At 40.3% G+C, this 25,043-nt stretch overlaps 2 protein-coding genes and 1 long non-coding RNA gene across 6 annotated transcripts in view; 1 reads left to right on the forward strand and 2 right to left on the reverse strand.

The window, feature by feature from the left end:
• The window catches only part of LOC308096711, a 776,952-nt gene that overhangs the window by 301,270 nt on the left and 450,639 nt on the right, over window positions 1-25,043 (reverse strand). The gene's annotated exons all lie outside the window — the stretch shown is intronic.
• Window positions 1,762-9,469, forward strand: LOC308096708 (lymphocyte antigen 75-like). 2 transcript variants are annotated; one of them, XM_080444126.1, is made up of 7 exons: window positions 1,762-1,819; window positions 2,928-3,103; window positions 4,435-4,657; window positions 5,015-5,225; window positions 5,738-5,862; window positions 6,957-7,051; window positions 8,151-9,469. In XM_080444126.1, the coding sequence occupies exons 1-7, from the start codon at window positions 1,780-1,782 to the stop codon at window positions 8,307-8,309; spliced, it is 1,029 nt and encodes a 342-aa protein (XP_080300252.1). In that variant the 5' UTR covers window positions 1,762-1,779; the 3' UTR covers window positions 8,310-9,469. The 2 variants fall into 2 exon arrangements, with proteins under 2 accessions (XP_080300252.1, XP_080300253.1); XM_080444127.1 differs by having other exon boundaries at window positions 1,771-1,819; window positions 2,997-3,103.
• LOC308097098 (scavenger receptor cysteine-rich type 1 protein M130-like) lies at window positions 16,263-24,733 on the reverse strand. Of its 3 annotated transcripts, XR_013934183.1 has the most exons (5): window positions 24,615-24,733; window positions 21,334-21,633; window positions 20,124-20,479; window positions 18,670-18,974; window positions 16,263-17,747 (listed from the first exon to the last, which is right to left on the reverse strand). XR_013934183.1 is itself a non-coding variant. In XM_080444693.1 (4 exons), the coding sequence occupies exons 1-4, from the start codon at window positions 24,694-24,696 to the stop codon at window positions 17,413-17,415; spliced, it is 1,056 nt and encodes a 351-aa protein (XP_080300819.1). In that variant the 5' UTR covers window positions 24,697-24,733; the 3' UTR covers window positions 16,263-17,412. The 3 variants fall into 3 exon arrangements, 2 of the variants coding, with proteins under 2 accessions (XP_080300819.1, XP_080300820.1); XM_080444693.1 differs by lacking the exon at window positions 18,670-18,974 and having other exon boundaries at window positions 20,141-20,479; XM_080444694.1 differs by lacking the exon at window positions 16,263-17,747 and having other exon boundaries at window positions 18,521-18,974.

The following is a 25,043-nucleotide window of genomic DNA, read 5'->3' on the forward strand; positions in this document are numbered from 1 at the left end:
GGTGGGGGCCGCATGTGGCCCCCGGGCCGCCAGTTGCCGATGTACAGTATGCCCTAGTTGCTTGCCCAGTCCATTGATATTTTAAAATCTTTATTAAAGACAGTGATGGAAAAAGTAAAAAAAAACATTTTTACTTAAGAAAAAGTATCAATACTGCAATGTAGAAGTAAAAGTAATACAAATGTACAAAAGTATTGGCATCAAAATATACTTAAAGGTAGGGTAAGTGATATTTTTTGGTTAAAACAAAAAGTATTTTTTTAAAAGGTTAAAATACTATATTCTGATAGTAATCATTGCTATAGAGTGTTTTTTCAGTAACAGATGTCTCCCTGTCTCTCCAGCTCTTTAATAAACAGAAAATACATTTTTCGGTAGGTGTCAAAATCTCAGCCAATCAGGAGAAAGTACCCATTTTTAAGCTTAATTTGTATAGTTTTCAGTTCAAATTTTGCATGCTCATTTCTTAGTGTCATCACTTCCAATTTCACTTGTTTAATCTGTGTCCTGATTGAGTTCTCTGTCCTGGTTGGATAAAATTGGAAATGAAACTACAAAAAAAAAAAAAAAAACTACAAAATACATTTTCTGTTTTATAAAGAGCTGGAGAGACATGGAGACTCCTTACATGGACAGGACACCCTATAGTAACGAGTACTATCAGAACATATACCCATTTTGCAATTATTTGAAACTTTGCAAATCACTTACACTACCTTTAAAGTATCAAAAGTACTTGATTTGGCAAGGTCCTTCTCATCTTTTCACATTCAATACTAAGTAAACTTCACCATTGGCTCTGTACTTGGTCTGCTCTTTTCCCCCCTGTAGCCTACATGAAACCTCTTTGCCGAAAATAGACAATCTGCAAGCCAAGCTCTACTAATATTGCCATCAAAATATAGTTAAAGGACCCAAAGCAAAAGTTCTCAATATTTATTTTTAAATCTTGAAAAATGTGTGATACAGATACAAAGGAGCTGCATCATCAGTTCCGTGGATCCAAACCGGAACACAATCCCTTGATTGATCATTAGAATAAAACATGATCTGAAAATGCACGCGGCCCTCCCATCTAACTTTCACGTGGGCATCCATCCATCCAGTACACTTTTGAGGAATTTTTACTTTACTGGAGTATTTCCCATTTTCAATACTTTTACTTCTACTCCACTACATCTCAGAGGCAAATATTATACTTTTTACTCCACTACAAGTATTTGAAAACTTTAGTTACCAGTTACTTTGCAGATATAACTTATTATATTATAAAACACACATTAACCACTTTAGTCCTATTTTATATGTAGGCTATTTGAAAATAGCAGATCTACAAGCTCACAACGCATCGCATCGTAATTTTGATACCAATACTTGTGTACTTTTACTCAAGTGAATTTTGAATTCCGGACTTTTACTTGTAACAGAGTATTTCTATATTGCAGTATTGATACTTGATACTTAAATAAAATAGCTGAGTGCTTTTTCCACAACGCTTGCAGATCTGCTATATTCACGTAAACGTTTACCTATATGTATGATGTCGTGCTCAAAAAAGGAAACATTCGAGATTAAGCGATTAAATGGAAATCCCTTTGCAGTCAGTCAGTCAGTCGTTACGGGCAAGCCTGCAGCACTTTGAATGTTTTGAATGAAAGGTAGGGAATCAAACAAATAGGCGGGAACATCGACACTCCAATGGTCTGAATTCATACTATTAAAGCTTAATGCTAAGCCCTGTCTACAGTCACATGAAGAGAGGAGGCGGGAGAGAGGAGAATGAAGACACAGGCTCTGTTGTGTGTTGCGACCATAACAGGTAAGTGCTGCTATAGTCTCCTATACAGTATGACTGTTAATATGACGGTTAATATGAAGGCAGTGGTGGAAAGTAACAAAGTACATTTACTCAAGTACTGCACTTGATTACAATTTTGAGGTATTTGTACTTAACTGTAGTATCTTCAATTTTCTGTACTTTTACTTCTACTCCACTACATCTCAGAGGCAAATATTATACTTTTACTCCACTACAATTATTTGAAAACGTTAATTACTTTCGTAGATTTAGATTATCATTACAAAACATTACTTTAGGTACTTTAAGTACATTTTGATGCCAATACTTTCATACTTTTACTCAAGTAAATTTTGAATTCCGGACCTTTACTTGTAACAGAGTATTTCTACATTGCAGTATTGATACTTTACTGAAAAAAATTGACTGTGACTTAAACCCTGTATATGGTTGAGTCAGGGCTCTATAGTAGTGTATCTTCTGCTACTTTTATATGAATTGAAAAGTAAAATAATCGCTAAGAAAACTATGGATAGCAGTGTTAATTTTGACAGCAAATTTCGATTTAGTTTTAGTCATAGTCTTTTGAATAAAATTCCATTTAGTTTTAGTCATATTTCAGTCATCTACAATGTTTTGGCTTTTGTCTAGTTTTAGTCAACTAAATAGAAGATTATAGTCGACTAAATCTACAGTTGATTTGGTCGACTAAAATGTATTTTGGCGGTGCCTTGATGGCGTCGTATTGGCTGATTTTACACTTGGTTGCATGCTGAAAATAGCAGATCTACAAGCTCACAACGCGTAGATCTGCTATTTTCAGAGCGCACCACGCAGCTTCCGAGCACAGCCAAACATAAAATGACTTGTCTTTTAGTTCGACTGGATCTCCTCTCCACTAGTCCCTCACTAACATTTTAGTCTAGTTTTTATTTGTTGACGAAATTGTCAATAATTTAGTCTTAGTTTTAGTCATCTAGCTCAGCGTAGCTTCGTTTTTATTTAGCTTTCGTCAGTGAAAAAAGTTAGTCGATGGAAATTTTTCGTCGACGAAACACTAACGGATAGTTGTGGTGGTATAGCAGACAATAACATGCTATATTTTATTGTATTGTGTTCTATCCTACAGGGCTGTGGACCCTGTCCTTATGTGTCACTCATCAGTACCATTTTGTATATGACCCAATGACCTGGACAGATGCTCAGCAGTACTGCAGGGACAAGTTCATAGACCTGGCTACTGTACACACCCTGGAGGACTTCAACACACTGACCCGTATGGTGGACTTAAACTCCCTGAATAGAGTAAATATTTCTACTCATCTACACATTTCTTACACCTGCTTTCTTTTGAACAGTGGTGGAAAAAAGTACTCAAATGTTTTACTTAAGTAAAAGTATCAATACTGCATTGTAGAACTACTCTGTTACAAGTACGGAATTCAAAATGTACTTCAGTAAAAGTACAAAAGTATAGATATCAAAATATACTTAAAGTACAATCATAAAAAAAATACTCATTATGCAGAATGTCCCATTTCACAAGTTTTTAAAAGTATAAAATGTATACCGGTACAAATCTTTTGAAAATTATTTTCAAATGGCCGAAATGTATATAGGGCACAGTACTTAAGTACATGTACTTAGTTACTTTACACCACTGGTTTTATGCCCCCAAACTCTCTGCCATTCAATATGAGAAAGGCAGTAGATTTTTTATTTTTTTTCCTGCACGTTTGATTAGTTTTCTTTATGCTTTCCGCTTTATGTACTTGTTTTTATATTATTTTAAATTATTATTTTTTGCTGAGAATAGGGATGCCAGGGTTAATGATCGTTGGTGCAGTGGTGGAAAGTAACTAAGTACATTTACTCAAGTAGGCCTACTGTACTTAAGTACAATGTTGAGGTATTCTTTTTACTGGTACTTTACTGGAGTATTTCCAATTTTCAGAAGTTTTACTTGTACTCCATTGCATCTCAGAGGAAAATATTGTAAACAAAGGGATTCTACTGTTGCGCCTCAGCCTTAAACGGCCAGTCCGGTGCGTCACAAGGTTAGGGACAATAGATGCATAAGAGAAGAACGCTGGGGCAGCACGGACAATTTAAGCCTTTTATTGATGCAGTGCAAGTAAAAGATTGACTGACGTCTTTTCGACCTTCCTCAGACTCTGAGGAAGGTCGAAAGACCTAAACGTCAGTCAATCTTTTACTTTTACCACAATTATTTGAAAACTTTAGTTACTAGTTACTTTGTAGATTTAGATTATTATTACAAAACATACATTAACCACTTTAGCCCTATATACATTTAGGCCATTTACAAGCTCACAATGCGTCGCGATGCGACACATTGTGAGCTTGTAGATCTGCTATTTTCAAATGATTAAAAATACATTTTATACATTTGAAAACTTGTTGAATGGGACATTTTGCACAATGAGTACTTTCTACTTTTGGGACTTTAAGTGAATTTTTATACCAATACTTTTGTACTTTTACTCAAGTACATTTTGAATTCCGGACTTTTACTTCTAACAGAGAATTTTTACATTGCAGTTTTGATACTTTTACTTCAGTAAAAAAATGGGGCGTTCTTTTTTGACCACTGCTTTGGTGTCATTTGTTTCAAGGCAGCCTGGATAGGCCTAAGCCTGTACAACGATGTCAACAGCTGGAAATGGTCACTGGCAGATGAACGCTTCTACCAAGATGCAGAGGAACTCATATTCAGGAACTGGGCTCCTGGTGAACCAGGCGGTGCTGGAGCTTGTGCCGAAATGTCTCAGCGTGGTGGAGTGTTTCAGGATCGCAGTTGTGCAATTACCCACCATTGCATCTGCTTCGACGACACAGGTGAGATGCAGTGGTGGAAAGTAACTAATTACATTATGAGCCAGCTGGGGAATCGAATCCCAACCTCCCAATCTCAGGGCGGACACTCCAACCACAAGGCCACTGAAGCTGGTAATAAAACTGTCTGGTGCGCACACAAAAGCCAGAGTAGATGTTAGAATTACCAGTTTGTGTTTTCATGTTAAATGTCCCTTTAAATAAACAGTGTAGATTGGGGTCCCAGAGATTAAAGAATTCTTTTTTTTTTGTAATCAAATGGGGGTCCGTGACTTTAATCCATATCAAACTGGGGGTCCTTCAAATGAAAAATTGTATCACTGCCAATCTGTGCAGGAACTCACTGTAGTTTATTTTCAGAGCCGATAAGGAAATACATCAAAGTTCCAAAGTCACTGACATGGTCCGAGGCTCAGAGGGAGTGCAGGGAGAAACACACAGACCTGGCCAGTGTGAGGAACCAGGCTGAGAACCAGGAGATCCAGAAGATCATGTACCCTGGAGGGATCTACTGGATCGGTCTGTACCGAGACTCCTGGAAGTGGTCCGATGGGAGCAGCTCCTCATTCAGGTACAGTGGTGTAAAGTAACTAAGCACATTTACTCAAGTACTGTACATAAGTACAACTTTTAGGTATTTTTACTTTACTGGAGCATATCCAATTTTCTGTACTTTTACTTCTACTCCACTACATATCCGAGGCAAATATTGCACTCTTTTACTCCACTACAATTATTTAAAAACTTTAGTTACTAGTTACTTTGTAGATTTTGATTATTAATACAAAACATACATTAACCATTTCAGCTCTATATACATTTCGGCCATTTGAAAATAGCCGATCTAAGCTCACAATGCGTCGCATTTGTGAGCCTGTAGATCTGCTATTTTCAAAGTATTTGTATACACTTGAAAACTTGAAATGGGACATTCTGCACAATGAGTACTTTTACTTTTGGTACTTTAAGTACATTTTGATGCCAATACTTTTATACTTTTTATTCAAGTACATTTTGAATTACGGAGTTTTACTTGTAACAGAGTATTTCTACATTTTTTTTAACTTTTTCACCACTGCTCAGGTACTGGGGGACGGGGGAACCAAATGGTGGTCTGAGGGAGACATGTGCTGCCATGGAGTTTCCCAGCGGGTCCAAATGGGCAGACTTGATTTGTAACAGAAAAGAGTCCTTAATCTGCTACAGCAGTAAGTGATAACTGATAGTGGTGGAAAAACTACCACATTTTTCGACTTGAGTAAAAGTATCAATACTGCAATGTAGAAATACTCTGTACAAGTAAAAGTCTGGAATTCAAAATGTACTTGAGTAAAAGTACAAAAGTATTGGTATCAAACTTAATACTTAATACTTAGTACCAAAAGTAAAAGTACTCATTATGCAGAATGTTTTCAAAAGTATAAAAATCTTTTGAAAATAGCCGATCTACAAGCTCACAATGCGTCGCATCGCGACGCATTGTGAGCTGGTAGACCGTAGATCGGCTATTTTCAAATGGACAAAATGTATATAGGGCTTAAGTGGTTAATGTATGTTTTGTAATAATAATCAAAATCTAGAAAGTAACTAAATTTAATATTTGTAGTGGAGTAAAAGCACAATATTTGCCTCTGAGATGTAATGGAGTAGAAGTAAAAGTACTGAAAATTGGAAATACTCCAGTAAAGTAAAATGTCCTCAAAATTGTATTTAAGTACGGTACTTGTACATGTACAGTACTTAGTTACTTTACACCACTGGTGATAACTGATAACTCATGGTTACTTGGCTATAAAGTTCTGCAGTACAGAGCTCAAGATTTGTGGGGGCCCTGAATAAAAAAGTTCAAAAGTGTGGTATTGGTCAATCTTTAAATTTATAGAATGTATAAAAGTTATAGAATAACTCCAACAACTAAAATACTGTAGAATGAGATGAGGGCAAAGGTCACACTCACAACTCGTCACGATGCGACGCGTTGTGAGCTTGTAGATCGGTTATTTTCAAATAGCGTGGATATAAAATAGGGCTAGGGTGGTTAATGTATGTTTTATAATATAACATTATAATATAATAATTTATATCTGAAAAGTAACTAGTCACAAAAGTTTTCAAATCATTGTAGTCGAGTAAAAGTACAATATTTGTCTCTGAGATGTAGTGGAGTAGAAGTAAAAGTATTGGAAATTGGAAATACTCAAGTAAAGTACAAATACCTCCACATTTTACCTAAGTAAAGTACTTAAGTAAATGTACTTAGCTTCCACCACTGGAAACGGACATCTGATGTTTCTTTCTAAAGTTCCAGTGAAGAAACAAGTGTTGAGAGTGAAGCTGACCGTAAACTCCTCCCTGGATATGAACGACCCTGCAGTACAAGAGGCCATTTTGGAGCAGGTATGATTAAACTGTATTATTAAAATACTTTAAAATTTTAAAGATTTTTTTTCATTTCACCCATTTTCAGCCTTATGTTCATATAGTTGGTCCTTTAGCTAATGCAGTGGTTCTCAACCTGTTGGACCCCGCAAAATAATCATTTTTGAACCGGGGACCCCCTGTCAAGCACTTGGAATTGTAGGATTTGAAAGCATTATATTTAGTTTGACTCGGTTCCACAGATACAATAATGTGAAAATAGCCGATCTACAAGTTCACAACGTCTCGCATCATGAGGCGTTGTGAGCTTGTAGATCATACCAGTAACCTGAAAGCTGATTGTATGACATTCTGTATAGTAGTGTGTATATCTGTCTGTCTCATATATGTCATCATGATTTGTGTGCATGGGGTTCTCATCTTAAACAAGCTTAGTGCTTTATGAGTCTTCCAGTTTAGTAGACCTTGTATTGTGAATTTGTACTTCCATGTACTGTGATTCTCATGTCTTACTAAATAAAAGTACATCAATCAATCAATCAATCAATCAAGCTGTTGTTATTCATATTGGCCAATGTTTGATCTGTTTTTATAGTAGTTTAATGTATGTTATTGTTCTGTAATAATAATCCAAATCTACAAAGTAACTAGTAACTAAAGTTTTCAAATAATTGTAGTTGAGTAAAAGTATATATGTGCCTCTGAGATACAGTGGAGTAGAAAGATACCGCAAAATTGTACTTAATTACAGTACTGAGTAAATGTACATAGTTACTTTACACCACTGCCTACAGATAAACTGGTGGGATAAACAGGCAGTTAAAAGCATTATGATGGTTCATTCTTTCTTGTGATCCACAATGTGAATGTTTAGGCTATTCCTTCGGTTTTCAATAGGACTTTTGGGGCTCTGTTATCGACATGAATCACTAAGCACTTATTTGACAAGAAATACAAAGTTTACAATTCATGCAAAGGCTCTGGGCTAAGGGCCTCCTGAGCTCTTGGGCCCCTGGGCCTGTGTGGTAATCCACCCCTGACCATGTATAACTCACCAAGAAATGATGATGATGATGATGATCAGACACTGTTCATCATTCTGCTTTGTGTGTCTCAGTTGAAGCAGAACATGACGGACCACCAGGGGGCGCCAGCAGACATCAAAGTGAGTTGGGTGCAGCAGGCTGATGGAAGGATCTTCTACAAGGAAGACAAGAAGAAGAAGGAGAAGAAGAAACGGGAGAGGAAGCCTAGGCTAACAAAGAGGGAGCTTTAAACCACTTAAAATGATCCCTGGCTAATGAGTCTTATATGCTTTAATACACTATAATTGCCCTCTATAACTAAAATTAAAACATTTCAATATTGTATTTATTTTAGAAATTGTTAATCTTTCACTCAACGGGGAAAACGCCAGTCGCAGGTTGATGATGTCATTTGTCCATGTGTGGTAATATTTTAATATTCTAAATATTGTTTTGATGCTCATATTAACCTTAGGAAGTATTAAGTTGGTTTTAAGTTTTAAGCACATGCATTCCATACCATAGGTCTGGACCACACATGGACAGATGACATCATCAACTTGTGACGGGTGTTTTCCCCGTTGAGTAAAATATGAACTATTTCTAAAATAAATACAATATTTAAGGTGTTTTATTTTTTAATTTTAGTTATAGAGGCCAATTATAATGTATTAAGGCATAATAAGGCTTATTAGCCAGGGATCCTTTTAAAGGATCACTTCACCCATTTTCTTCACCCATTTTCACCTCAACATTTAGAAAGCGTTTGCAGCCCACCCACCTGGTTTTCTTTTTACACCTTTTTCTCCCCAATGTAATCGTTTCACCAATTAGTTCTTTACCTCACACATTGCTGTGTTGCTGTTGTGTCCTACTGACTCACCTGCCAGTGAGGAGCCCCCATCGGGAGGACGTAGAGCCTTTGTCTTACTCCTGCTCACTCCCTGCTGACAGGCTCCGCCCCCAGCCTGTAGGAGTACATGCAGAGACAAATATCACCCCCCGCCCGGCTTCCCTCCCCCAACACCGACCAATAGTGTTCAATGCCGGATGCACCACGGTGGATTAGAACCCACAACCTCCGCTGTGGTGGTCAGTCACTTTACCACTGCGCCACTTGAGCGCCCGGCCCACCCGCCTGACCACTTAACAGAAGTGGTCCTATGGGTGGGCCACGTGCATTTTCAGAGCATGTTTGTTTTAATGATCAATCAATGGATTCTGTTCCAGCTTGGGTCAATGGAACCGACATAACCAACCAAATAAATTACATAGAACCACAATGGAAACTACTCCCCACAACTTTTTTGTGTTATCCTTTTAGCATTAAAGGGATAGTTCACCCCAAAATGACATTTATTCTATCGATTACTCACCCCATGGATGCTTGAATTAATTTTTGTTGCATTCCTAAGCCAATAATTTCATGACCGGCGCAGTCTCCGGTAGGAGACACAAAGAGTCTCCTTTGAGTCTCCTAACAGAGACTCCGCTGGTCATCAAATTTTAGTTTTGTAATACATTTTTGACTAATAAAGTAATCAATCAATCAAATACGTTACTATTTATCGGCATCACAATGAAAACAAACGTTTCAAGGTTTTAAAGATGGGGTGCCATGATATTTTTCAACCCTAAAACCTGATCATAAGGTATTATTATTATGTAAGGATTTTTTTCAACAACAAAAAAGTGTACAGAAATTGTTTAAATTATGTTTTTATGTGGACACGCCTCCAGTTCATTAAGTATACCTGGTTCTCACCTTAGCACCTCCTCCACCACCTTAGCACCACCCACCTGTCCTTGTCCCTCCTCCTCCTCATGCCCACACCTGTTGTGTTATGATAATGAGGGGGAGGGTATGGCTTTGTGATGTCACTAAAGCGCTGTTTCTCTATTGGCACGTTTGACCCTCAAGGTTTCAGCCTCCAGGAAGAAACTCCAAATAGTCAGAGAAGACATAAAACACTATAAAAACACCACCAGGGGGCTTAATGAAGTTCTATCAACCTCATAGACACATGAAAAACAGAAAAAGTGCAAAACCATGGCACCACCTCTTTAAGGAAAAACGTTAATAATGTTACATTATCAATATAATCCTATTGTTTTGCCAATTAGCCTACTTGGGGTATACTTGCAATATCCCACAGGTTGTGAATCACTGGTCTAAATAGCTCATCTACACGCTCACAATGCATGAGCATGTGTTCATAATGTGTTCCTCCACACGCGTAACGTCCTCCACATCAGACTCCTGACTGTCAGGTATAAAGAACCAGCTGATCACTCCATGTGTATCAGAGACCTTCAGAACCAGCTGATCACTCCATGTGTATCAGAGACCTTCAGAACCAGCTGATCACTCCATGTGTATCAGAGACCTTCAGAACCAGCTGATCACTCCATGTGTATCAGAGACCTTCAGAACCAGCTGATCACTCCATGTGTATCAGATGGCCTCCAGAACCAGCTGATCACTCCATGTGTATCAGATGGCCTCCAGAACCAGCTGATCACTACATGTGTATCAGAGGCCTCCAGAACCAGCTGATCACTCCATGTGTATCAGATGGCCTCCAGAACCAGCTGATCACTCCATGTGTATCAGAGGTCTCCAGAACCAGCTGGTCACTCCATGTGTATCAGAGGCCTTCAGAACCAGCTGGTCACTCCATGTGTATCAGAGACCTTCAGAACCATCTGATCACTCCATGTGTATCAGGACACAAAATCCAGTTAGTTAGTTTTTTCATTACATATGCATATAGATACTGTATATGCACCACATATCTGGAACAAACTCCCGGAAAACTGGCAGTCTGCTCCCACTCTTAGCTATTTTAAATCAAAGACCTTTCTGTTTGCCACTGCCTTTCATTGATTAATAGTTTTTTTCTACGCTAAAGTGTTTCCTTTGCTTGATGTTTTGCGTAAAGCAGTGTTGATTTGGTCGACTAAAACTATGACGAAAAATGTTCGTTGAATACCTTTTTTCACTGATGAATAATAAAAACTAAATAAAAACTAAGCTATGATGACTAAAACTAAGACTTAATATATTGACAATTTCGCCAACAAATAAAAACTAGACTCTTTGTTGTTGTTGAAATGTGCTTTACAAATAGACTTGCTTTGCCTACAGTTTGTGTGAGCTTGACCCACATTGTTATAGCGCCACCAGGAGGCCGATTTGTGCAAAACCAATTTTTTAATATTACTTCTACAGATTTTATTCAAACGTCATAAAATCTGTACACAGTATCTCTATAGTCATGTGATCAACCCGGATCTGTCCGATTTTCCATATTCCATCCTCATTGGCTAAGGTTGGCTTCAAAAGTTTGCAGGATTGGTCCGTTTTGAACAAAATGCCTCAAATCATGAACACAGCTTGCGATTTCCGTGAAAATTCACACGCACATTCCCACTAGGCCGAGGAAGAAATTCCCCCCTTTTCACATTGGCCTGTTATAGTGCCACCAGCAGGTCTAATTTAGCAAAACACAACAAATGATGAATGCAGTGTCCAATTGCCGTGAAAGGCCGAAGAATAAATAGCACCCTTTTCACATTGGCCTATTATAGCGCCCCCAGGAGGCCTGCATCCACTTGTGAAACAGTGCCCTCTGGCGATGATACAGAAGCTTCACATTCACTCCCTCGGACTAATCCCTATTGGTCCGGTGGGCCATCTGACGCTTTTCCGGAGTCCCTCCCCCAGGACTGCGTGCGCCATAGAAGATGCCGCCACGTCCAGGCTGTAGAAAACAGCGAAAGTCGATGGAGACGACCAACTCGCTGCCGTGCAGACGTCCTGAAAATGACCGCCATCAACTCCAAGTAGTTGATGTGGGCCGCCCTCATACTGCGGTCCCACACACCCCTGGCCATACGGCCTTCGAAAGTGGCGCCCCACCCGTTCAGACTGGCATCGGTGGTGATCATCTTCCTTGAGATGATCCTCCCCATCGGAACGCCCTCCGACAGGAAAGGGACTACTTTCCATTGTTGAAGGGACTGCATGCATTCCGCGGACACCGTTACACGGCGAAAATCCTGAGGGAACCATCTCTGAAAAGGGCGCATGTGTAACCTGCCCAGGCGTATCAGGGAAATGGCGGAGGCCATGAGCCCCGCCGCTCTCATGCATATTTTGTACTAGACCTTGTGTCCCAGTCGAAACATGGCCAGACATCTCAGAAAGGAATCTATCCTCTCCTGAGACAAACGAGCCCTGAGAGAGACCGCGTCCAGCTCGATACCTATGAAAGTAGCGTGATGGGACGGGGTGAGCACGCACTTCTCGAAGTTCAGCGTGAAACCCAGGGAGGTCACGTGCAACACCACCAGATTGACTTGATTGACAGATAGATTTTGGCACTCTGCCGGTCCAGATTCTGCGGTCCGCGGCGCGGGCGTCATGCAGGACGACCTCCCCGTCCCCTTCGACTTCGTCAACGACCAGATAGTCGCGTTCGTCGTCGTGGTGTCGGTTTGTTTGGTAGGAGGCGAGGACGTCGTCATCAGCCTCATCGTCGCTGACCGAGACGACGCTCCCCGGCGTGGAAGAGTAGTGGGAAGCCGCACGGTGCTCGGTGCGGCTGCTGCGTTCCCCGGGGGGGGTGGGGGGGGGATCCACGAGGGGCTCGGTGCTCTCGTAGTCTCCCCTTGTAGGAGAACGAGAGCAGGGAGCTTGGGAAAGCCTCGACCCGCTCTCTCTGGAAGATCGGGGCCGCTCTGGTGGTTCCAGAGCTCGTGTGCAGTCTGCGCGGTCCGCAGATCGCCGGGAGGAGTAGTAGCGGCGGTGCCCGACGTGCTCCTCCTCGCGGTCCTCATACAGGGCCCGTGGAGGCTGAAAGAGGCTCCGGGCCTCGTGGAAACGGTTCCTGCGCTCGGAGGAGCTGAAGCTGGCACACTCGAGGCACCTCGGGTGTAGCTCGTAGGCGGCGTCCTCAGCGTGGGCGAGACCCAGGCAGGAGACGCAGTGGCTATGCGCGTCCCACTCGTCCAGGAGCTGGCGACAGGAACGAGAGCCACATCGCCGCAGGGGAAGGTCCATCTCCCGGTGTCGCGATCTGATACGGCCTGACGGTCCCGTCGAGCCATGGAGAGGAGGTGGCGAGCTAAGCTATTAGCCGCCACGAGGTTGGAAAGGCTAACTAGGCTGCTAGCTGCTAGCGGGGCTAACAAAGGGGCTAGCGTAAGTTAGCGTCTTTTAGAAGGGCTGTGCTTTCCTCGTCCGGAAAGGCACCGCAGGGATAGGAGGGAGAGAAGGAGGTCCGGAAACTCTCAATGGACCGAGAATCCTACCCGTCGCTTCAGAGTCAGTAGAACCCGGAGACCTCGTTCTTTGTTGAATTTGTTGAATTTGTAGATTGCATGTTAAGCTCCTTCACCGTAGGCAGAAGGAAGCCAAGAGAACGAACATCCGCTTTCCGGGTCCTTTTATAACCTCTGGGGGAGGGACTCCGGAAAAGCGTCAGATGGCCCACTAGGCATTAGTCCGAGGGAGTGAATGTGAAGCTTCTGTATCATCGCCAGAGGGCGCTGTTTCCCATATGTGAACAACGAGAGAGCATGTAGCAAAACCACTGATATTATAGCAACATAAAGTGTTTCAGAAAACTGTTAGGATTTAGAAGATCATTTGTAGAATCGACCTCAGGTCGAACATATATTCAATGATTTGCACAAATGTTCAAGATAAAAAATTAAAAAAAAGCAGATCTACAAGCTCATAGCGCGGTACTTGGTGCCGCTCTATGAGCTTGTAGATCTGCCAGAATAGCCAAAGAAATCTTAAAATGACACAGATGTGTTCCCGGGTCTAATGGGTTAAACCCTCACCTTTAAGTTCCTCTATAAAGAGCATCAGCTCTACAAGCTTTCATACTGTGTGAATATGAATTTCAAAACTTTTCAAAAATAGCTCACAACATTTTAAAAAGAGGTTAAATTGTTCCCCATTTTGCTGGGGACCCTCTGGAACCCTGTCAAGGACCCTTGGAGGTCCCCTGACCCCACTTTGAGAACCACTCAGCTGGAAAGTGGAAGAAACGGCAAACTTAAACCCATCGTCTTATGTTAAGGCATATAGTGACAATCTCAACTCTTTGAGCAACAGAAGCCACACAATTATTTCAATACTACTACGTAGAGAAAAAGAATAGCTGATCTGGACTGGCACGGCACGTTTGATCCCCTCCATTTTACAATAATTTGTAAAGCGAAAGCCCAGTTAAAGAGGTGGTGCCATGCTTTTGGACCTTTTCTGATTTTCATGTGTCTATGGGGTTGATAGAACTTCATTAAGCCCCCTGGTGGTGTTTTTATGGTGTTTTATGTCTTCTCTGACTATTTTGAGTTTCTTCCTGGAGGCTGAAACCTTGAGGGTCAAACGTGCCAATAGAAAAACAGCACTTTAATGACACAGTAAAATTATACCCTCCCCCTCATTATCATAACACAACAGGTGTGGGCATGAGGAGGGACTAGGACAGGTGGGTGGTGCTAAGGTGGTGGAGGAGGTGCTAAGGTGAGAACCAGGTATACTTAATGAACTGGAGGCGTGTCCACATAAAAGCATAATTTTAACACTTTCTGTACACTTTTTTGAAAAAAATCTTCCTCCTAGTATAACCATAATACCTGATGATTATGTTTTAGGGGGGGAAAAAAATCACTGAAAATCCAGGCACCTAGGGTAGTTAATACCCTCACAAAAACATGTAGTAATCCTGGTCGCTATACCGCCTCCCCCATGACAGCCGGGGCGCCTGATGGAGGGGAAGGGAACTGGTTGGAATAACGTGTTCCTTCCACGCGCTACGTCCAACCAGGGAAACTCCCCCCTGTCAGGTGACAAGAAGGTCAGTTGGCTCTCATGCCTGAAGGAAGCATGAGCTCGGCCCTGGCCTCCCTACTGTGGGGGACTGGTGTAGTGCTGGTGTAGGGCTGGTGTAGCGCCCAGGATCACTTAGGAAATTGGCACCGGGTGAAAAAAATGGGTTACAAAAATCGCGGGATAAAAATTTTTAAAGTAAAAAAAAAAGAAAATCCAGGCACCCTGTCTTTAAGGTGCATAACAGGTATTGTAAAATCTACTGGTACATCTAAAGAATTGGAGGATTTGCATGGATTTCTTAAGTGATATTTATTTTCCTTTTTCTAGACATTAAATAAGTTCAGTAATATCCAAATATTTTCATTTTGTTATTAACTATCATTTAAAGATGCCAATACCTGAAGTAAGGGCAAACACAGGACACCCCCACCCCCCCATTATTGATTCTCAAAGTGTTGTGTGTTTCATGCAAATATGTTGCCGAATTAGCTTCCAAAGTATATATATATATATATATATATATATATATATATATATATATATATATATATATATATATATATATATATATATAGTTCTGAACACTGACGTGGTTTTGTAATAATAATCAAAATAGTAACCAAGATAGTAAAAATACCTCAAAATTGTCCTTAAGTAGCCTACAGTACTAGAGTAAACTAAGAGTACATTTACTTAGTTACTTACCACCACCGCTAGTACACAATATTATTCAGGTGATTTTATTGACTGCTCATTTTGTGCTGTAGGCTACAGTATGGCTGTGGCAAAAAGATGACATTTTTGAGGAAATGTATTCGTATTATGACTATTAATTATTGTGTTCAATTAGTTACATATTATGCAATTAGTTACATAATCATGCACTCCATGTGTCTCCAACCCTCCTTTATTTTATATTCTAATCATAATACTTATCTTTTAGCTGCAGGCATGCACAAATACTGTAAGAATTTCACCCACCTTACTTGTAATTCTGATTCTGATTCTGGGGTTATTACTGAATCTGACGCAGTTCAACAAAGCCCATAGCTTGCCTCAGCTAATTTTCAATTCACAGGGCTATTACTTTGAGTGACACCACTTAAAATAAATCTAATTAAACCAAAATGCAAATACAAGACATGTTAGGTATATTGAATTGGGGGGTTATTTAAATAATTATGATTCACATTCATATTATTCTTGTGCCACAGGACAGGTCATTCAATTTCTATGAACATGCAAACCCTTTTTTGTGTTTTAATCCGTTTGACATATATAGCCTATAATGTATGCATTTTTGTCAATAAAATACACCAATCAATAGAAATAAAACCCGGATAACAAACAGGGCTCCTTGAAAACTGGGACAGCTGGTGAGTGAAAATCAGTTTTCTCGTCGTTTGGAGTATTACATCAAATATAATGTGAAATTACGGAGCATGTGTGAGCAAAATTGTTTACAGATTATGAAACTAAAGAATTTAAACTTTCAAATGGTCATATAATCTGGAAGTATTTGATGTTTGCATTTTTTTTAACACTCTGGCAGTCAGGTAATGGGTGTGAAAGCAAGTTAAATCCACCCCTAACCATCTAACCTGAAACCAGATAACGATAGCCACACATTAGCCAACAAAACTACATTATATAAATGTTGGCTTCACATGTTAATGTGAAGCCAATAATATGATATCTAGGCTTCCCAAAATGTGACAACATTTGGTCAAATATACAATTTCTATTAATCATAAATGTGATTTTAATGATGCAATATGGATGACACCTTAATGTATTAAAACAATGTATTCCAAATGTGGTAATTAATGTCACAGTAACACGACAAACAAATTGACTTGTATTCATAATTCATGCACATGTAGCCTAAGATAATTATATGTGAATACGTTGAGATATTGGCCTATTACTGTGTTCCCTGTCACTTCCCACCCCCACTGTTGTCCTGGGGAGCTTGTAGACCAGTGGTTCTTTAACTATTTCATATCAATCACCCACAAAATGGCCGCGGACCCCCATCTGAAAATATGTTGTGCCAGGGACCCCCATAAAATATTTGTATCGTTCAAATCTTTCAAAACTATTCCAGATGTTTAATGTTTTTTTCAACAGTTTAGAAAATAGCAGATCTTAGCTCAATATATTCGCTATTTTCAAACTTTTTACTTCTCTCTCAGGTAATATTTCAGATTTGGCCAATGTTTGACAATTTTTATAGTATAGTTTGTTGATTACTTTCGACACAGTAATGGTGTTATGTTTAAGTATTAAGAAGGACACAAAAGTCCTTAAATTGTCACTTTATGAATGTGCAGATACCCTTACACTTATACTGTATGTTGGTTTATTTACTGTTGACCCACAGGTTGAGAACCACTGGTATAGACCACATGTACTCTGTACATAATGGAGCCAGACACTTCTTTTCACCTGGTAGTGAGTTTCTATGGGAGAGAGAAATGCAAACAGAGCTGGACAAAGTCCATTTATGTCAGGTTACTTGTGACAGTGAGAGAGAGGGGCTCGCTCTCAGAGGAGAAGTTATGAGAAACAACAGAGATGTGATAAACACAGCTGTAGTTCCCCTGGTGGGTGTGGTCTGCTGCAGGAAACAGGAAGTTGGCAGAGTGATTGACAGCTGGCTGGGTGCGGTTGTGTGTTGTCTTGGATCCAGTGAAGGTGAGGTGGAAGGAGCCTCCTGGGTACTGTGGCTGGATGGAGCAGGTGATGGAGAGGTTGGAACCCTCGGACACCTGCAGCCCCTGCTGCTGGCCCTCGGAAACCCTGCTGACGAAGGCGGTGATGTTTGGCTTAAATAGATCTGAAACAAAACGTGTGATTGGCTGAAACAGCAGATATTTACAGAGCAGAAATGGAGGTTATCATATCTATCTCTCTATCTCTCCATCTCTCCATCCATCCATCCATCCATCCATCCATCTATCTCTAGAGAGTGATAGAGTGATAGAGAGATATGTTCGGCACGCAACACCACCGTGCGATAAAGCATACATTAGGCATGAGCCTGTCAGAGAGAGAGAGAGAGAGAGAGAGAGAGAGAGAGAGAGAGAGAGAGAGAGAGAGGCCTTGAGGTCTTGAGGTTGAAGTCGGCCGGGTGCACAACATTCAAAGGTTTCCCTCTCTCCTGTTCTCAACAAATCTCTGTGATTAAAAATTTCCTATAATCAGCATAAGTGAGAGTGTCAATTCCTTGAGTCAATTATGTTTATATAAGATGATAGTCTATTGAAACAGAAATATTTGTGCTGCACTATGCATGCCATTCATCCGAACCACACACTATAAATTTCATTCATCCATTGCGCAGGGAATAAACAACCGATTACAATAATAGAATAGAGAGAGAGAGAGAGAGAGAGAGAGAGAGAGAGAGAGATGAGAGAGAGAGAGAGAGAGAGAGAGAGAGAGAGAGAGAGAGAGAGAGAGAGAGAGAGAGAGAGAGAGAAAGCTTGCTATGTGAAGAAGGTGATGTGGTAAGCACTACAGGGAAGGACTGTACGCCATGCCAACATCAAGCGTTCCTGCATGCCCACCACCTCCATAGTGGTGGGCAGGAACTCACCTGTGAACAATGGTTTGTATCACCAAAATGGTTCAGAATCATTGCTTAGCTATCTATTTGAACTTTGGACTGAGTAAACAGCTAACTCTGCATGAGCGTTTGGTGTGTTACATCTAAGGTATGGAAAATAATAATAAAGTACTGTCATTGTTTGTCTTACCTGAACAGTTCAGCCCCACTTGGTGACCGGAATAAGTAGAAATGATATAAGAATTATTATGCCTTTGCCTTTCTACACATTCCCACAATGAAGACTCAGGCCCATCACAGTTAGATTCTATCCACCACTCTAATTTCAGATGATGGAGCAGGAAACCTCTCTGTTGCTTCAACAGAGCCACAGCCCAGCTGCCTGCACACTATAGCTGATGACTTCTGGTTCCAGGACCAATCATCCACTTCTCTCCACTCTCCCAGGTATTTCATCTCCAGTCTACCATTGCAGTGGCTGGTTCCTGCCACCAACTTGGACATCATTGGACTCTGTACAGAGACAAGAGAGTAAAGGCCGGTCACACCACAAAATTATCAACGTTGCCCAGATCGGAATCATATAGCGACCAGAATTCAGTTCAGCCATTGTCAGTCTTCTGATTGGTTCCTGACCAACCAGCCAGCTCCTTCTGCATAGCAGCGGTTATTATCCCCGCCAGGCTGGAACGGCCAAAGGCGAGGGATTAAGTTTTCGCTCTGTCTGTCTGTCTGTCTGTGAACAGCTAATCTCAGGCACTGCTGGACTGATCGGCATGAAACTTTGCACACACGCTCTTGAGAGGCCAAATTATTGCACCACCATGAGGCTGAGGATTTTTTGCAAAACACATGTTTTGCCATTCCTACAGCTTTTTGCCCAAAACTCACTCAAATTGGTACACCTTACATCTGTCAGATTTTTCAGATTCCTCCCCATTGGCTACAATTGGCTGTCAAAGTTTGCTGTTTGCTGAAGTTGTCAAAAAGTAATATTACTTTCTGATATAATAGCTAGTCAGTCAGTCAGTCAGTCAGTAAGTCAGTTATACTGTATAAATACATCGGGCCTCATTCACTAAGCTCGTCTAAGCCCATATTTAGGCACTATTCCACGTTAAGAGTCTGATTCATCAAAAAATAATATGTATATGTAGCAACCGTAAAACTATTTTGTTCAATGATAGTGGATGGAGAGAGAGGATTTCTGTCCAAACCAAGCAATAATTTATTCAATCTAGGCATTTAGCAGACACTCTTTATCCAGAGCGACTTACAATAAGGTAAACACATCAAATGCAGAGAGACAGTGTAGTGCCTCAGTAAACTAGGATCACAGTAAACCAAGAACCTAGCATCAGTCTAAACAATATATTATGAAAGAATGATCTGCATTGAAACTATAGAAACTATAGGATACCAGGTGTTAAGAATGTCCTCTATGCTATCTAGTGGCAGCCTCTGATGAACCGTTCACTCAACATTGTCTGCCATCACCACTTGACTCATTAACCAATGACAGTCCGTGTGTGTTACTATACAAGCCCTCGCTCAGTCCACAGCATTCACTCAGACCACGGCATTCACTCAGTCCACAGCATTCACTCTCCAGCCCATATTAATAATAATAATCCAAACCAAAACTATAGTTTGTATCTTACCTGAGCAGGTGAGTCCAACAGTCTTGTCAGGTGAGCAGGTGTTTCTAGTTGAGTTTGAGGTTCCACAGTCCAGGAGAACAGACTCCCTGCCTTCACACTGGAACTCTTTGGTCCACATTGGAGCCTCCACTTCTCCATAGAGCGCCCCCGCCCCCTGGAGGACTGAAGGAGCCCCACAGCCAAGCTCCCTACAGACCACCTGTGCATCCTGCTGGTCAAAGTCACCTTCACACACTGAGACCCACGACTGATTAAACTTCACCTCCACTCTGCCTGAACACAAACTACCTACATGCTCTGAATGCACCAACCTGAAACTATTCACCAACCTCACAGATTCTGGAGAGAGAGAGAGAGAGAGAGAGAGAGAGAGAGAGAGAGAGAGAGAGAGAGAGAGAGAGAGAGAGAGAGAGACAGAGAGTGGGGGACGGGTTAAGAGAGATTCAGACCAGATAATGCCAGCTCTGTCGCCACGCACACGCACGCACACTATAGACCGCCGAAGTCTGACGTCATTTACACATCCTTTGTTTGTCTACCTGGTTCGCAGTTTTCCACCCCCGTTCTGAATCCCATAGACGTATTTAATATCGCGTCAAATAAGAACTGTGTTCCAAAAATAAACAAATGACCACGGCGGGTTGACTCTTATGGATATGAAGCATCAACTGACGGTGAGAAAACGCTAATGTTACTTCCGCCAAATTAGTTACATTTTCGCCAGAAACAGACTGTATCAAATATAAGTGACTGACTATCATAAACTATACAGAACCTCCTCCCTGACAATAACGCCGACACGCGGTGTTTATTTTTGGACCACAATTCTTATACGAGACGATTCTAAGATGATGTTATTCTCCATAGAGAAATTACTTCCGCAAACCTGGGGATGAACGAGTGACGTCAGGACTTCGGTGCTCTATATCGGCCATAGCTGAGTAGGTAGAGAGGCCGTCTGGGAATCAGAAGATAGCTGGTTCGACTTCCAGCTCACCCAATGTATGTGTCAAAGTGTTCCTGAGCAAGACACTTAAACCCTAACAGCTCCTCCCGTGAGCTCATCAGAGCCATCTGAGTAGCCATCTGCTGGGTGAAGAAGTAAGAGCAATTTCCCCTCCCCTAGGGGCCGTAAAATAGTAAATAGGCCTATGTAAATTTAGAGAGAAGCATCCTGAATTGTTTTGTCTCACCTGTACAGATCACCTTAATGATATAAGCAGATGTAAAGTGTATGAGTGGTCCACACTCCCTCAGTGAAGATTCAGACCCATCACATAGATCTTGAATATTCCATGTAGGTTGCCTGGAATCAACACGCTGTATTTCTGTTGAAATAGCAGTGCCACATTTCAGCTGTCTACACACTACAGCTGATGACGCCCCTGTCCAGAAAGGACCACGGTGAACCGGTCTCCACTCTCTCTCGTGTTTCAGCTCCAGTATGCCATTACAGTGACTGGTTCCTCCCACCAACCTGACATCACCAGACTCTGTACAGAGACAAGAGAGTAGGCAGTCAAATTAAATATTGTCACCTTGCTAAACTAATGGCCTAAGTCGTTTTTCAGGAAAAATAAAAAAAACTAATATAAAACAGAACTATAGGATATTTCTTAATAATTTCACCCAAAACGTTTATAACAAATTATGACTATTCATTTAAAAATAACACTGTCACTGTCTGTCAGTTATGTAACATAAGAGATTTAAATAGGTTTAAATAGGATTAAACCTGACTTAGGCCAAATGATTTTGGCGTAAGTCAAAATCATTTGACAATTATTTTGGCCTAAGTCACAAAAACAAGTGACTTAGGCCCAAAAAATTGCCTATTTTTGCCTAAGTCACACTAGGGAGTTAGGCCATTATATTAAAAGGGGCGGGAATAGCATGATCCTTTTCAATTAGGAGATGGGCGATTTTACCAGAGGTGGCCAGTGTCATGAGGAGCTGACTTAGGCAAAAATATAATTTTCCTCAAAAAATGACTTAGGCCATTAGTTTAGCAAGGTGACGATATTAGACTTTGTCGCCCTCATCAATATACGACCACTGTCCCAGTCCACACAGAGTCCACCCTGTGTAGCCTGGAAGTTGAAACAACACAATAGATTCAGCCTGATAATCAACTGACCGACAGGCTGTCTCTCAACCCAAAGCCATGCAGCCAAAACAAGTGCAACTCAGGTCACAGACCAGAATGAACAATGTGTATTGTCTTTATGCTATGCTGTTTGTTTGTTTGTTTGTTTGTTTGTTTGTTTATTATATAGATCTCCATTAGCTGCCACCAGTGGTGGAAAGTAACTAAGTACATTTACTCAAGTACTGTACTTACAATTTTGAGGTATTTTTTACTTTACTGGAATTTTCAATACTTTTACTTCTACTCCACTACATCTCAGAGACAAATATTGTACTTTTACTCCACTACAATTATTTGAAAACTTTAGTTACTAGTTACTTTTCAGATACAAATTACTATATTATAAAACATACATTAACCACTTTAGCCCTATTTTATACATAGGCTATTTTCAAACATTTTTGTACTTTTACTTTTGGTATTTTAAGTACTTTTGTACTTTTACTCAAGTACATTTTGAATTGCAATCTTTTACTTGTAACAGTACTTCTACATTGCAGTATTGATACTTTTACTTAAGTAAAATATTTGAGTACTTTTTCCACCACTGGCTGCCACCTTAACGACAGTTAGTCTTCCTGGGGTCCAGACATTGATATACATTAATCACAATATAAAACATTTCACCATCAGTGTATCACATACAAAAATACATATACAAAAACTATATACTAAAAAGTCAAGTATCACACAAATAAATCAATTTAAAAAGAAAAAAGAGAATCCAACAGGAAAACAGCTAATTTAAGATGGCACAGTCAATCCGGTGTGTAATTTAAGAATAATATAGGCCTATAATGTTTAAGTTTGCTTTTAAAACAAGCTTGTCCTTTGATGTTACGCAAATCTCCTGGAAGATGATTCCAGTGAGCAGTGTTTGTTGTGTTCTTGCAGTATTGCAACATTTGAGGTTCAAGTAGAGACAAAGTCCAGAGAAAACAGCTAAAACAACAATGACATCCCACTGGCTTTTATACCAGTCTGGTTACTGGTATTTACATTATTTAACCAATATAACTGGATATTTAACATCATACACGTTTCTCTATGTCCTCCCATTGAATTAATGTAAATTAGATCTTTCTTTCAAGAAACACGCTCAGGCCATGATTGTTTTAAACTTATACACGCAACAATGTAGCCTACAATTCCTCAGTGTTTGTGCAGTACACCTGTGACTTCCATAGGAGGTTACTGTTGTGGTTACAGTTGCAGGAGGTTATAGCTGTGTTCGGGTAGCGTAGTAGTAGTAGTTTCAGTATTAGACAACCGGTTTGTTTCAGTTACTTCATACATGTTTCCTGCTATGTCTAATGTCGACCTGGCTTCACTATTGTTCAGTTGTTGTAGCAACGAGTTGATTCACATCTTTTAAGATATTCCAATCACCATTACTAGCTGAGTGACAGAGCTTGAGAGGTGACCCCAAGCTACAGTACAAGAATCAGCTGAGAAAATTACTTTTACAGAGGCAACAAGGTTCACCCCTACGGATTTGTTCAGTGTTGAATTGTGACTTTGAAAAAGGTCAGTTTGGGTTGGAACGGAACCTACTGAACGGAACTATTAACATATCAATTAATTGATATATATATTTATTTATTTTTTCATGCGTTTTTGCTTTTTTTGTACATAGTGTTATTCTTCTCTGTATTTTTATGTTGATTTTGAACTGTTTGGTTGCTACTGTGTCTAGGAAATGAATACCAAGCAAGGACCCCAACGGAAACAAGTCCGCAAGGACTATTTTGGACAGACCTTTTAGACAAAAGTATTATTAAAGTAATTGTGATGTTTTACATTCTTTTTGACTAATACAATTTTAAATCAATCAATCAATATCAATATTAATATAATTTAAATGGAAAGACCATACATCACTATTGTCATTGTAGTGTATTGTAGTTATGATGTGAAACCATGAGAGTAATAAGACTCAGTTATGAAGTGTTTCACAGCTGCTCCTATCGTGACCCTGAGTAGAATTGAAGGAAATGTAAGTTAATATTTAAAACATTGACAGTACACCTGCTATATAACCCCTCCAAAATGCAGTAGCCTAGTATTTGTAGTTGCACAGTTTCAATTAATGTTGAAGGATCCAAACAAAGCCAACAACCCATGTAGGCTACTGTATTCTGCCAGACTAGTTTAAATTTGAGTCACAACAGGGACTGGTGAAAAAGCCATACTAATTGTACTTGTGTGCTAAGTTGCCTATTTTCCATGTTTGTTTTAAAATATAAACAGACATTCAAAACAAAGATACACATTTCAACATAACACAATCTAATCTGTCTCTACCATAAATGAGAATGTTTCTACCTTCAGCACTCACTACGTGCAGAGTATGCACCCATATACACAGGAGACAGCTTTGCGTTAGCAGGTTCATTTTGTTCTTCATTAAACAGCACTGTGTGCTCTAGTTCCTCCACCACAGGACTGGTGAAATGAGTGTGTGTGTGTGTGTGTGTGTGTGTGTGTGTGTGTGTGTGTGTGTGTGTGTGTGTGTGTGTGTGTGTGTGTGTGTGTGTGTGTGTGTGTGTGTGTGTGTGTGTGTGTGTGTGTGTGTGTGTGTGAGAGAGAGAGAGAGTGAGTGGGTGGTAGGGTGGGTTGTTGTGAAACACGGTGAAGCCAGCAGAGGATTTGTTTGATCGAGTGTAATTCTTCAACACACAGGCAGGGGTGCATCATAGTGGAATGAATAGTAGCCCTGAATTGCTTTGGCTCTACAATCATTCATTTGTGTCA

This window comes from Gymnoscopelus braueri (assembly GCF_963280865.1).
Source record: "Gymnoscopelus braueri genome assembly, chromosome: 12".
Taxonomy (NCBI): Eukaryota; Metazoa; Chordata; class Actinopteri; order Myctophiformes; family Myctophidae; genus Gymnoscopelus; species Gymnoscopelus braueri.

Coding starts and splice junctions, on each gene's coding strand:
- LOC308097098 (XM_080444693.1), bottom strand. CDS start 24,696: ATGAAGAACAAAATGAACCTGCTAACGCAAAGCTGTCTCCTGTGTATA. Junction 21,634..24,614: donor GCACGTAGTGAGTGCTGAAG/GTAGAAACATTC, acceptor GTCTCTGTACAG/AGTCTGGTGATGTCAGGTTG. Junction 17,748..20,140: donor TGTTGGACTCACCTGCTCAG/GTAAGATACAAA, acceptor GTTTTGTTTCAG/ATCTATTTAAGCCAAACATC.
- LOC308096708 (XM_080444126.1), top strand. CDS start 1,780: ATGAAGACACAGGCTCTGTTGTGTGTTGCGACCATAACAG. Junction 1,820..2,927: donor GTGTGTTGCGACCATAACAG/GTAAGTGCTGCT, acceptor TCTATCCTACAG/GGCTGTGGACCCTGTCCTTA. Junction 5,863..6,956: donor GTCCTTAATCTGCTACAGCA/GTAAGTGATAAC, acceptor TTCTTTCTAAAG/TTCCAGTGAAGAAACAAGTG.